The sequence below is a fragment of the Bos taurus genome, chromosome 4 (assembly GCF_002263795.3).
Source record: "Bos taurus isolate L1 Dominette 01449 registration number 42190680 breed Hereford chromosome 4, ARS-UCD2.0, whole genome shotgun sequence".
NCBI classification, from domain to species: domain Eukaryota; kingdom Metazoa; phylum Chordata; class Mammalia; order Artiodactyla; family Bovidae; genus Bos; species Bos taurus.
Window position 1 is genome coordinate 97,670,765 of NC_037331.1, and position 12,783 is coordinate 97,683,547.

The following is a 12,783-nucleotide window of genomic DNA, read 5'->3' on the forward strand; positions in this document are numbered from 1 at the left end:
TGTTCAGTCACTCAGTCCTGTCCTACACTTTGTGACCCCATGGACTGCAGCATGCCAGGCTTCCCTGTCCTTCACCATCTCCTGGAGCTTGCTCAAACTCATGTCCATTGAGTCAGTGATGCCAGCCAACTATTTGGTCCTCTGTCATCCCCTTCTCCTCTGCCTTCAAACTTTCCCAGCATCAGAGTCTTTTCCAATGAGTTGGTTCTTTACATCAAGTGGCCAAAGTATTGCAGCTTAGGCCTCAGCACATCAGTCCTTCCAATGAATATTCAGGATTGATTTCCTTTAGGATGGACTGGTTTGATCTCCTTGCAGTCCAAGGGATTTCAACAGTCTTCTCCAACTCCACAGTTGGAAAGTATCTATTCTTCGACACTCAGCCTTCTTTATGGTCCACCTCTCACATCCATACATGACTACTGGAAAAACCATAGCTTTGACTAGATATGGACCTTTGTCAGCAAAGTAATGTCTCTGCTTTTTATTACACTGTCTAGGTTGGTCATAGCTTTTCTTCCAAGAAGCAAGCGTCTTTTAATTTCATGACTGCAGTCACCATCTGCAGTGATTTTGGAGCCCAAGAAAATAAAGTCTATCAATGTTTCCATTGTTTTCCCCATCTATTTGCCATGAAGTGATGGGACTTGATGCCATGATCTTGGTTTTCTGAATGTTGAGTTTTCAGCATTGACCTCTTTGACCTTCATCAACAGGCTCTTTAGTTCCTCTTCACTTTCTGCCATAAGGGTGGTGTCATCTGCATATCTGAGGTTATTGATATTTCTCCCAGGAATCTTGATTCCAGCTTGTGATTCATCCAGCCTCCCATTTCTCATGATGTACTCTGCGTATAAGTTAAATAAGCAGGGTGACAATATACAGCCTTGATGTACTCCTTTCCCAGTTTGGAACCAGCCCGTTGTTCTGTGTATGGTTCTAACTGTTGCTTCTTGATCTGCATACAGGTTTCTGAAGAGGCAGGTTAGGTAGTCTGGTATTCCCATCTCTTTCAGAATTTTCCAGTTTGTTGTGAACCACACAGTGAAAGATTTGAGCGCAGTCAATGAAGCAGAAGTAGGTGTTTCTTTGGAATTCTCTTGCTTTTTCAGTGATCCAGTCGATGTTGGAAATTTGTTCTCTGGTTCCTCTGCCTTTTCTAAATCCAGCTCATACATCTGGAAGTTCTCAGTTCATGTGCTGTTTTAGCCTAGCTTGGAGGATTTTGAGCATTTCTTTGCTGACTTGTGAAATGAGTGCAATTGTGTGGTAGTTTGAACATTCTTTGGCACTGCCATTCTTTGGGATTAGAATGAAAACTCACCTTTTCCAGTCCTGTGGCCACTGCTGAGTTTTCCAAATTTCCTGGCATATTTAGTGTAGTACTTTAACAGCATCATCTTTTAGGATATCTTAATAAAATAATCAAGTATGGATATTGTTGAAGGCCAATATATGTGGACTCTGTCAATGAGAAGAGTAATCCCCAACATAAATATACAGACGTGAGCCTCTAAAGGTGTACATGCATGTGTGTGTGTGTGTGTGTGTGTGTGTGTGTGTGCATGCGTCAAGTAATCTCTATCTTGACTGTAATCTCCCAAGGAGATTCTGTCAGCTTTGCTTTTTTTGGTAGATTTCCATTTGACAGTTAAGAGGTAGTTAATTGTTTCATGTTTTCTTTTCCATCCTCAGCATCTCTTTGCTCAATATATTCCTTTTTGTTAAAAAAACTTCATATGTTTGAGTGAGCTGAATTCTCAAACCAGCTTTTCAGTGGAGCCCTGGGCATCATTTTTCATGTTGCTTTACTAGAATGTTATTTTTGCTGTAGATTACAGTTTAGCAAAATATAAAGTGTGCTGCTGTTATAAACTACTTCTACCTCATTCATTGCAAGTTTTACCAAGACTGCTTATCTGGCTGTTAACTTACTATACTTGGATTTTTTTTTTTTTTTTAACATTTGTAGAGTTTGAAAGTAGTCAACTACTACACATGATGAAATTACATATTTCTGTAAGAAGAAAGGGAGATTTTTTACCTTGGTGAAATTTGTCCAAAATGCCTTTTGTAGGTTGGGCGATTAGTATAGCCTTGGACCTTAGACTTTGAACAGGGATTCCTAGGTGGTGCAATTGGTAAAGAATCCACCTGCCAATTCAGGAGACACAGAGATCCTGGTTCGATCCCTGAGTCAGGAAGATCCCCTGGAGTAGGAAATGGCAATGCACTCCAGTATTTTTGCCTGAAAAATCCCATGGACAGCAGAGCCTGGTGGGCTATAATCCATGGAGTTGCAGCATTAGACACAGCTGAGCACACACACGTGTGTGTGTTTAGACTATGAGCCCAATTTCCTTAGGGTCTGATTTCCTCCTTTTTTTTTTAATTTTTTTAATTGATATATGCTTTGCTTTTCCTGGCACAGTGTCACACAACAGAGGGATTTAAGGATTCAAAAGCCCTAATTGCCTTGAAATATTAGAACACTGTTGCTTATAGTTGTTTTTACCCAATCTACCAAAAGAAAACGTTATGAAGACAGTGATCTTACCTTGTATCAAACAACTTGAAAGACGATACCATTAGAGAGGAAAAGCAGTGTCTACTTCCAGTCCTGCAGACCAAGTCAGTGCACATCTCAGATAATGCCAACGCTGGTAATAATTTTAAATCTCCAAAACTGTATTTCCTTCCTCCTTACACATCTGTTCCCTTAAACAGAATTCTTTTTTTGTGTGTTTTCCATATTTTAACTTATTGAAATCTGCCTCCACAAAGGAGAACTTAGCCTTTTAAGTCTTGACTGTCTCTCTGGGCTCGTCTCCATGCTTGGCTGAGTCTAGGAGCAGATGCAGCACTCAAGCGCACAACTGCAGGTACGCCTTCCACGACAGGTGTTGACGCCCTGCTCCGAAAGGCAGACACCTTCCAAGTTAGTCAGCGTGCCTCGCCAAATCCCGTGTCCCTTAAGGCCAGGGAGCTCTTCTTCCAAACGTTTCATCCTCTGAGGAAGAGAGTTTTCACATGGAAAAACAGAAGATACTGATCAATGGAAATTGAACCTCAAGGTGGATGCCTTTATCTTTTAAGTACCTTGTTGCCATAATTAAGCTTAGAACTCTTAGTCTGGGGAAACCACATGCTAAAGGATAATTCTTAATATTAAAATTAATATTGCTTGTGTTTATTATTTATATTGAGTAAGTTTTCTGTGCTATTGTCCTAAGTATTAATATTTAATCTACATTAACCCATTCAATACTCCCAACAACTGGAAACTATTCAAAGTTCCCAACAACATTCTGTAGGTACAGATGCCCCTTTTACAGAAGAAACTGAGGGGGACAGAATTTAAGTCCTTAGCTCTTGGTCACAGTAAGTAAGTAAGTAACAGAAACTGGACTCAAGGCCAGCTTTTGAGGCTCTAGAGAACTCAAAGAACTTTTGAATGAAATTGCCAAATTATTATTGGTGACGTTTGAGAAACTGTGGGGAACTGTTTACACGACAGAAGTCTAGACATAAGGAAATAACAGCTCACATTTTTGTTTAGTATTTTGCTGGTGAAAAATACCAAATGCTGTTAAATGTTTTATCAGTTACTTGGGAGAGTGAGAGAAGTTAGGTTTATCAAATTTTCCAAAAAGACCTTTTTATGAATTTTAGCTGATGTAAGTAGGCTCGATATGAGTTAAAGGAAAATGCAGCACACTACTTCTGGCCCCCCACCCTAGGAGATTTTAGGCTTCACACAAGGAGCATGGCTTCTAGAACTTGAGAGTTGATCATTCTCTCTAGACAGGTCAGACCACTCTGTAGTATTTATTATGTTTGGTTCTGAGTCCCACATTTCAAGGGAAATAGACAATTGGAATGTTTTTGTTGGTGAACTATGAGAATTATAAAATGGCTCAGTTGTATTATTTGAAGAATAGTTGAAAATCTGGGAATATTTAGCCCAAAAAAGAGAAGAGCTCAAGGAAGACAGAAGAAAGATTTTTAGTATTTGAAATACTGACACTTGTAAGAATGATTGTTAAGTTGGTAGAACCAGAGCCCATGATTAGAAGTCAATGACAACAGATACAGATTGACATAAGATGGTCATGTCTTTCTTAGATGGAATAGGTTGTCACAAAAGGTATTGAGTTTCCTTTCACAAGGGCTTCCCAGGTGGCACAGGGTAAAGAATCTGTCTGCCAGCACAGAAGATTCAGGAGAAGCATCTTGATCCCTAAGTTTGATCCCTGGATTGGGAAATGGAAATGGAAACCCACTGCAGTATTCTCTCTTGGAAAATTCCATGGACAGAGGAGCCCAGCGGGCTACAGTCCAAGAGAGTCAAACACAACTGAGTACACACACCTAGCCTAGCTACCCTTCCTGTCACAAACATTTGTATGCAACCAAATGCTCCTGGGTGTGCAACCAGGAGCTGAACAGCCACTTGCAGATGTACAAATAACACAAGCATAGACCACATGGTTGGGCCAGATGACTAAATTCACTTCCAAATCTGAGTTTCTGTTTCTATCATTCTGTGAATTGATGCAAGACAATCCGCTGGGCTTCTATGTTTAATCAAATACAGAAATAGTCTATCATGTCTTGAATGTCTGAGGCTGCCAACGCTAGCATTAGCCAAATTGATAAAAACAACATGATGAACAACAAAATCGTATGTCATTTCAAAATCTCTCTGTAGGCGTCTAATGAAACGATGGGTGTTTTGTCCTCACCTCTTTCTGCAGATCTGTCTCCTGCTCAAGATAACCCGGTGAACGTTGATCTCCCTCCAGTGTCAGAGCAGATTATGCAGACTCTGAGCGAACTTGCCAAGTCTTTCCAGGATATGGCTGACCGCTGCTTGCTGGTCCTACACCTGGAAGTCAGGTATGACTTCTTCAAGTACAAGACTTCGTGATTTAAATGCACTGTGGGTCATGTCATCATCCATTTTTGTTCTTATTATGGATGTTGTTCTTTTTTTGATACTAAAAGTGATATTTAGTGTTATTCAGTCACTGTTAGTTTTTAAGTACATGATGTATTGTGAATATGGTGGTTTGGAGTTTGCATGGCCCATGACATCAGAAATGCTGTGGATCAGAATATCTATATGGGTTGGATAGGCTATCTTAAGTAACTTAATTAACTTGACTAATTCAGTTTCCTCCTTTTAAAAATAAAGACAATAATTTCTAACTTCAGTTCAGTTCAGTCGCTCAGTCGTGTCCGACTCTTTGCGACCCCATGAATCGCAGCACACCAGGCCTCCCTGTCCATCACCAGCTCCTGGAGTTCACTCAAACTCACGTCCATCAAGTTGGTGGTGCCATCCAGACATCTCATCCTCTGTTGTCCCCTTCTCCTCCTGCCCCCAATCCCTCCCAGCATCAGGGTCTTTTTCCAATGAGTCAACTCTTCACATGAGGTGGCCAAAGTATTGGAGTTTCAGCCTCAGCATCAGTCCTTCCAATGAACACCCAGGACTGATCTCCTTTAGGATGGACTGGTTGGATCTCCTTGCAGTCCAAGGACTCTTGAGAGTCTTCTCCAACACCACAGTTCAAAAGCATCAATTCTTTGGCACTCAGCTTTCTTCACAGTCCAACTCCTACATCCATACATGACCACTGGAAAAACGATAGCCTTGACTAGATGGACCTTTGTTGGCAAAGTAATATCTCTGCTTTTGAATATGCTATCTAGGTTGATCATAACTTTCCTTCCAAGGAGTAAGTGTCTTTTAATTTCATGGCTGCAATCACCATCTGCAGGGACTTTTTAAATGAAATAAAAAGTTCAATGCCTGCCACAGAGTAAGTGCTCACTATATGGTAGCTTTTCAACTATGGTGACTTTATTGCCATCGGTATTTTTATTATGGTATTCTGTTAATCAAGAAAGGAGTGTACAGATGAAAGATCTATGATATCTTCCTTTAAGAACTTAAAACCCAATTGAAGGAATTAAGTTCAATCATAATTCAAGAAAATAGTTTCTAAGATGTGATATTGCTGGGCTCTTGTTTCCTCCCCTGAAGTGTAGAATACTATGATTAGTTTATTATCTATTATCTGTCGAGACTCTAGTATTACACCTATGGAAATGGTAGGAAGAAAAGACTAGGAAGTCTCCAATCACTTATTTATTCATTCAATTAAATATTTATTGAGTGTTCTAAGAATTGGGTAACAGCAATGAAAACAACACTCAAGGTCTCTGCTCTCATAGAGCTACATTCTTATTGGGTAAACAGCCAATGAATAAATACAAAGGAAAATTTCAGATTAGTGTAACTAAAAAAAAAAACAAAAACAATAGCAGAATGGAATTAAATGGTGCTATCAAATAGAAATATAAAGTAAGCTACACATATGAACCACATCAGTTCAGTTCAGTTCAGTCACTCAGTCGTGTACAACTCTTTGCAACCCCATGGACCGCAGCACGCCAGGACTCCCTGTCCATCACCAACTCCTGGAGTTTACCCAAACTCATGTCCATTGAGTTAGTGATGCCATCCAACTATCTCATCCTCTGTCGTCCCCTTCAATCTTTCCCAGTATCAGGGTCTTTTCAAATGAGTCAGTTCTTTGCATCAGGTGGCCAAAGTATTGGAGTTTCAGCTTTAACATCAGTCCTTTCAATGAACACCCAGGACTGATCTCCTTCAGAATGGACTGGTTGGATCTCCTTGCAGTCCAAGGGACTCTCAAGAGTCTTCTCCAACACCACAGTTCAAAAGCATCAACTATTTGGCACTCAGCTTTCTTTATAATCCAACTCTCACATCCATACACGACTACTGGAAAAACCATAGCTGTGACTAGACGAGACCACACAAATAATTTAAATATTCTAATAGTTACCTTTAAAAAAATAGAAACACATAATCTTAATGTATCATATTTTATCCAACCCAGTATGTCCAAAATATTATCATTTTAATTTGGAATTCACATACAAATTATTAATGAGATAGTTTACATTTTTCATCCTACACCTTTGAAATCTATGATATCTTATAGCACATCAAAATTTGGACTAGTCTCATTTCAGCTGCACAGTAGCCATGTGTAGCTAGCATTATCATACTGGACAGTGCAGAGAATGGCTGAGGTTTACTAGAGAGCGGGGTTAGGTAATTTTATGTTTTATATAAAGTGGTCAGGGAAATTGTGACAAGGTACTAAGAAGGAGTCATCTGTACAAAGACGTTATGGAAAAGAGTTTCGGGCAGAGGGAGGGGCACTCACAAGATCCTGAGGTGGCAGATTTGAAGAACAGAGAAGATCCCAGTATGACTATAACTCAGTGAACAAGAGGATGAGAGGACTGAAAGGAAGGGTAAAGCTGATCTCCTTTAGAATGGACTGGTTGGATCTCCTTGCAGTCCAAGGGACTCTCAAGAGTCTTCTCCAACACCACAGTTCAAAAGCATCAATTCTTCGGTGCTCAGCCTTCTTCACAGTCCAACTCTCACATCCATACATGACCACAGGAAAAACCATAGCCTTGACTAGATGAACCTTTATTGGCAAAGTAATGTCTCATCTCACACGCTAGTAAAGTAATGCTCAAAATTCTCCAAGCCAGGCTTCAGCAATATGTGAACCGTGAACTTCCTGATGTTCAAGCTGATTTTAGAAAAGGCAGAGGAACCAGAGATCAAATTGCCAGCATCTGCTGGATCATGGAAAAAGCAAGAGAGTTCCATAAAAACATCTATTTCTGCTTTATTGACTATGCCAAAGCCTTTGACTGTGTGGATCACAATAAACTGTGGAAAATTCTGAAAGAGATGGGAATACCAGACCACCTGATCTGCCTCTTGAGAATTTTGTATGCAGGTCAGGAAGCAACAGTTGGAACTGGACATGGAACAACAGACTGGTTCTCAATAGGAAAAGGAGTACGTCAAGGCTGTATATTGTCACCCGGTTTATTTAACTTCTATGCAGAGTATATCGTGAGAAACGCTGGACTGGAAGAAACACAAGCTGGAATCAAGATTGCCGGGAGAAATATCAATAACCTCAGATATGCAGATGACACCACCCTTATGGCAGAAAGTGAAGAGGAACTCAAAAGCCTCTTGATGAAGGTGAAAGAGGAGAGTGAAAAAGTTGGCTTAAAGCTCAACATTCAGAAAACGAAGATCATGGCATCCAGTCCCATCACGTCATGGGAAATAGATGGGGAAACAGTGAAAACAGTGTCAGACTTTATTTTTCTGGGCTCTCAAATCACTGCAGATGGTGACTGCAGCCTTGAAATTAAAAGATGCTTACTCCTTGGAAGGAAAGTTATGACCAACCTAGGTAGCATATTCAAAAGCAGAGACATTACTTTCTGTGAATAGATAAATGCAACTGATGAGGAAAAAAAGAAACAGTAATACCCTGATGCCTCTGTTACCTGGGTTGTGCAGAAAACCATCAAATTAATTACTCTCACAGCTCCTAGAATTTATGTTATTGATTGCATAGGTACACGATGTGGTCTTCATTTGGAATTATCAGCTTGTAGTGTAGTTAATTTAAAGTGTGATATTTTCAAGGCATTTGAGTAAGATCATTTTAATCCTTAACCTCTAACCTGCTTTTTAAAATTTTTGTACATCTTGGCAATAGTATTTTTAATAATGTTAAGCATATTTTAGTCATTATTTAATAATTAACTTTACAAGAAACCATTCAGTGCTGTAACATCTATTGCCATATCTCCTTCCTCATTAATTTAAAAATAGAAAAAGGATCATTTTAAGACTAAATTACAAAAAAAAGACTGAGTTTTAGAGTCCCGGATGCAGAATTATCTTTACTTAACTGTAAATGAAAACACTAAATATGTTTATTTTTTCCAAATTAAATTTTCTTGTATCTTCTTTTAACATGGTTTCAGCATTCAGGTTGCTTTCCTATGAATGTGCTCCAGATTGTCTTTGCTTCTTCTTAAGTATGGTACAAAAAACTAGACAGAGCGCTCCATGTACGGCTCAGATAGTGGATGTTGACATACTTTATTCATTCCTTGTCACAGTAACAAGATTTCATTTGTTTGTACAGTTAATGATAGAAAATGAATAAGGAGAACCCCAAGTAAATCGTTACTGTAGTAGTCCAACGCTACAATAGAGGAGACGGCTAAGGGCTATGGGTGCCCACAGTGGGTGACTGTGGAAGAAACTTTTAGCGCCTGGGAGGCAGGAATCAGGTGTGCCTCATCATTGCTCTGGCTCTAGAACCTGTAACAGTCCTGTTGTATAGTAAGTGTTCAGTAAAAACTTCAGTGACTCTGGAGATTTAGCTGGTTTGAAATCAAACCCAGATAAAACAAGTGCAGGTTCCCCAAACAAAACATGCTACTCATCAAAGATAGTGAACTAGTTTGAAACTCACAGTCCACCATATGGATTGGATTGGCCAAAAAATTCGTTTGGGTTTTTCTATAAGCTGTTACGGAAAAACCCAAATGAAACTTTTTGGCCAACCCTATACTTAAGAGGTACAAAGACTGCATGGCCCGACATCATCCTTGTCATCATAATCAGCTAAGGTTAGTTTTGTTCCCATCCAGTTGTAAAGGAGAATCAGCTTAGGACCTGTGGTCCTGGAGCTGGTACGATGAAGAAGTGGCTGGTTTGGCATTCTCTGGCACTTTTACCCAAGAAGCCAGAACAAACAGAAAAAGGAGGCGGGGCGCAGCGCATTTAATGGCGAAAGCTAGCAAGAAGTCTAGAACTTCAGACACCAAAAATTTGTCTTATTCCCCCAAATATTTTTACATCTATAGCCCATCTTTTTCTTGAACATTGTTATAGTTCAAACCAAAAAGTGCTGTCAAAGCCAGTAGATTCTGTTTTGAAAGACATGTGACATATTACCTGTGTCCCTGTAGGTCACATTTAACCACCAAGCAGTGCTTTTTTTATACAGTTTGAAGCATAAGGCATGTGACAACCCCAAGAGATGAAAGACGTGGTGAGACCATTAAAAATGGTTGAGGTTTTTTGGTTTTTGGTTTTCTCCCCTTTCTGGACTTTAGAAGAGGATAATTAAGTTGCCATTTCAGTCTCAGATGCTAAGAATGTCACCTTTATCAGCTGATTTCTCTCACCATCAGGAGGGTTCTAAGTGGGTTCAGCAGTAACTGCCTGTCTCTGTTGGGATCCTAAGCATGCGCTTTCTGAAAACCAACCATCCTGCTGTGTAATCAGCAATATTTGCAGAAAAAATATTAATGCCAAAGTCATGTTAAGGTCAGCGACAACATGCCAGAATTCCAAAGGAAAAAACCCACTTTTTCTGAACTTGATGTTTGCCAATGACTATTTTAAGTTCTTTTTCATCTCTGATCATTTGGGGAGAGGAAGCTAGTGCCTTAAAATAGTTTTTCTCTCTCCTGTCTGCCATTCACTTCAGTATCTCATGAAAGTGTTAGTCGCTCAGTCGTGTCTGACTCTGCGACCCCACGGACTGTAGCCTGCCATGCTCTTCTGTCTATGGGCTTTTCCAGGCCAGAATACTGGAGTGGGTTGTCATGCCCTTCCCCAAGGGATCTTCCCGACCAAGGAATTGAACCCGAGTCTCCTGCATTGTAGGCAGGTTCTTTACTGTCTGAGCTACCAGGGAAGTCCAGTATCTCATAAACACCTCCAATTCATAGTCATTTCCTAAGCAGTCTCTACTTCTAGTTTCTATCATTCTCTACCATCAATTTACTCTTTATACTGTGCCGAATCATCTTGCAAAAACTCGTATCTGATTATATCATTTCACCTCTTAAAATCCTGTTGAGATGACCTCAATCTTATGACGACCTGGTCCCTGACCACCTCCCCAAGCTCACTTCATGCCTCTGTCATGTCATCTCTATGTACTGAAAGGAACCTCTGGTCAGTCCTTAAAACTGTCCTCCATTCACACCCTCATGCCATTGCACATGGTCTTCCCGTTGCCTGAGGCATGCATGCGTGCTCAGTCACTCAATCGTGTCCGACTCTTTTCAACCCCATGGACCATACCCTGCCAGTCTCCTCTGTCCATGGGATTTTCCCAGCAAGAATACTGGAGTGGGTTGCCATTTCCTTCTCTGGGAGATCTTGTCAACCCAGGGATGGACTCCAGGTCTCCTGCATTGGCAGGCGGACTCTTTATGGCTGAGAGACCTGAGAAGCCTCATTGTCTGAGGTGGTAATGTCTATAGTTTACTGTAAAAGTATTTTAGCGTTGATGACTTGATTTTATTTTCAACTAAGAGTTACTTAGTTTAAATTTCAACTGTGAAATAGCAGTCAGTTTCCCCAGGCATGAATCCCACTCCAGGGTTGTTCAATTTTCATTTTATCAAAAATGTCTCATTCTGGAAGGACTGTAACTGGTGCAGTTACTGGTATCCTGATCAAAACCATACACTTCAAGCTTATGAATGTCAGAAAGAGTTTTTACTGGCAAAATTAATCTTTAGTTTTTAGTAACTGTTAAAGTGATCACCTATCATAAAAACACACTGACAGTCAAGATATTTGGATTTCCTTAACTGAACAGATTATAAAAATATAGCACATCCTATGCAAAACTTCCTTTTAAATGGATCATACATCTAAGTGTAAAACTTCAAACTGTAAAAATCCCAGAAGAAAATATAGGAAGAAATCTTTGTAACTTTGGGCAAAGTTTTCTTAAAGCTAACCCCTAGAGTACCAGCCATAAAAGAAAAAATTTATTAAATTGAACTTCATCAAAATTTAAAACCATTCTTTGAAAAACATTGTTAAGATGAAAAGACAAGCCAAAAATTGGGAAGAAATATTTACAAAACGCATGTCTGATAACTTGCTACCCTGGTGGCTCAGACGGTAAAAAATCTGCCTGCAATGCAGGAAACTCAGGTTCAATCCCTGGGTCTGGAGAAGGGAGTGGCAACCCACTCCAGTATTCTTGCCTGGAGAACCCCATGGACAGAGGAGCCTGGTGGGCTACAGTTCATGGGGTCACAAAGAGTCAGACACAACTGAGTGACTAACACTTTCTTTTCAGCCTATATTAAAAACCCTCAGTACTTAATAATAAGAAAATAAACAGCTCAATAAAAATTTAGGCAAGTGATATGAATACAAAGATGTATGGATGGCAAATAAATATATGAAAATGTGTCCAACATCATTAGTCACTAGTAAAATGCAAATTAAAGCCCCAGTGAGACACCACTGTACATCTATTAAAATGAATTAAAAAAAAATTTTTTTTTAACTGACAACACTTGAGGGCAGTATCCTAGAAGAAATAAGCTAGACACAGAAAGACAACTACTGCATGGCATCACTTATATGTCAAATCTTTTTTTTAGGAAATCACAGAAACAGAGCAGAAAAGTGGTGGCTAGAGGATGAGAGAAATAGGAAGTGGTTGGTAAAAGGCTACAAATCTCAGCTGTAAGATAAACAAGGTCTGAGGATCTAATGTAAACCAGACTATACTTGATAACACTGTACTGTATAATTGAAATTTGCTGACAAATTTAAAAAAGAAAGGATAAATATGTGATGTGATGGATGTATTAATTATCTAGATGAAGGGAATCCTTTCACAGTGTATACATATATCAAGTTGCCATGATGTACACTAAATATCTTATAATCGTTTAATGCCAGTTATACCTTCACAAAGCTTAAGTTTTTATAAAAAAAAAAAAAGCTAACAACAAAAAGTGCTGGTGAGAATGCAGAGCGACTGGAACTCTTTCCTACATTGCTAGTAGGAAAGCAAA

General features: G+C 39.5%; 1 protein-coding gene across 3 annotated transcripts in view; it reads left to right on the forward strand.

Moving 5' to 3' along the window:
- Nucleotides 1-12,783, forward strand: part of EXOC4 (exocyst complex component 4) — an 806,015-nt gene that overhangs the window by 730,681 nt on the left and 62,551 nt on the right. For all 3 annotated transcript variants that reach the window (XM_024990789.2, XM_059885681.1, NM_001102207.1), the window contains one exon: nt 4,758-4,899. In XM_024990789.2, coding sequence (XP_024846557.1) covers nt 4,758-4,899 — 142 coding nt within the window. The remainder of the gene's footprint in view (nt 1-4,757; nt 4,900-12,783) is intronic.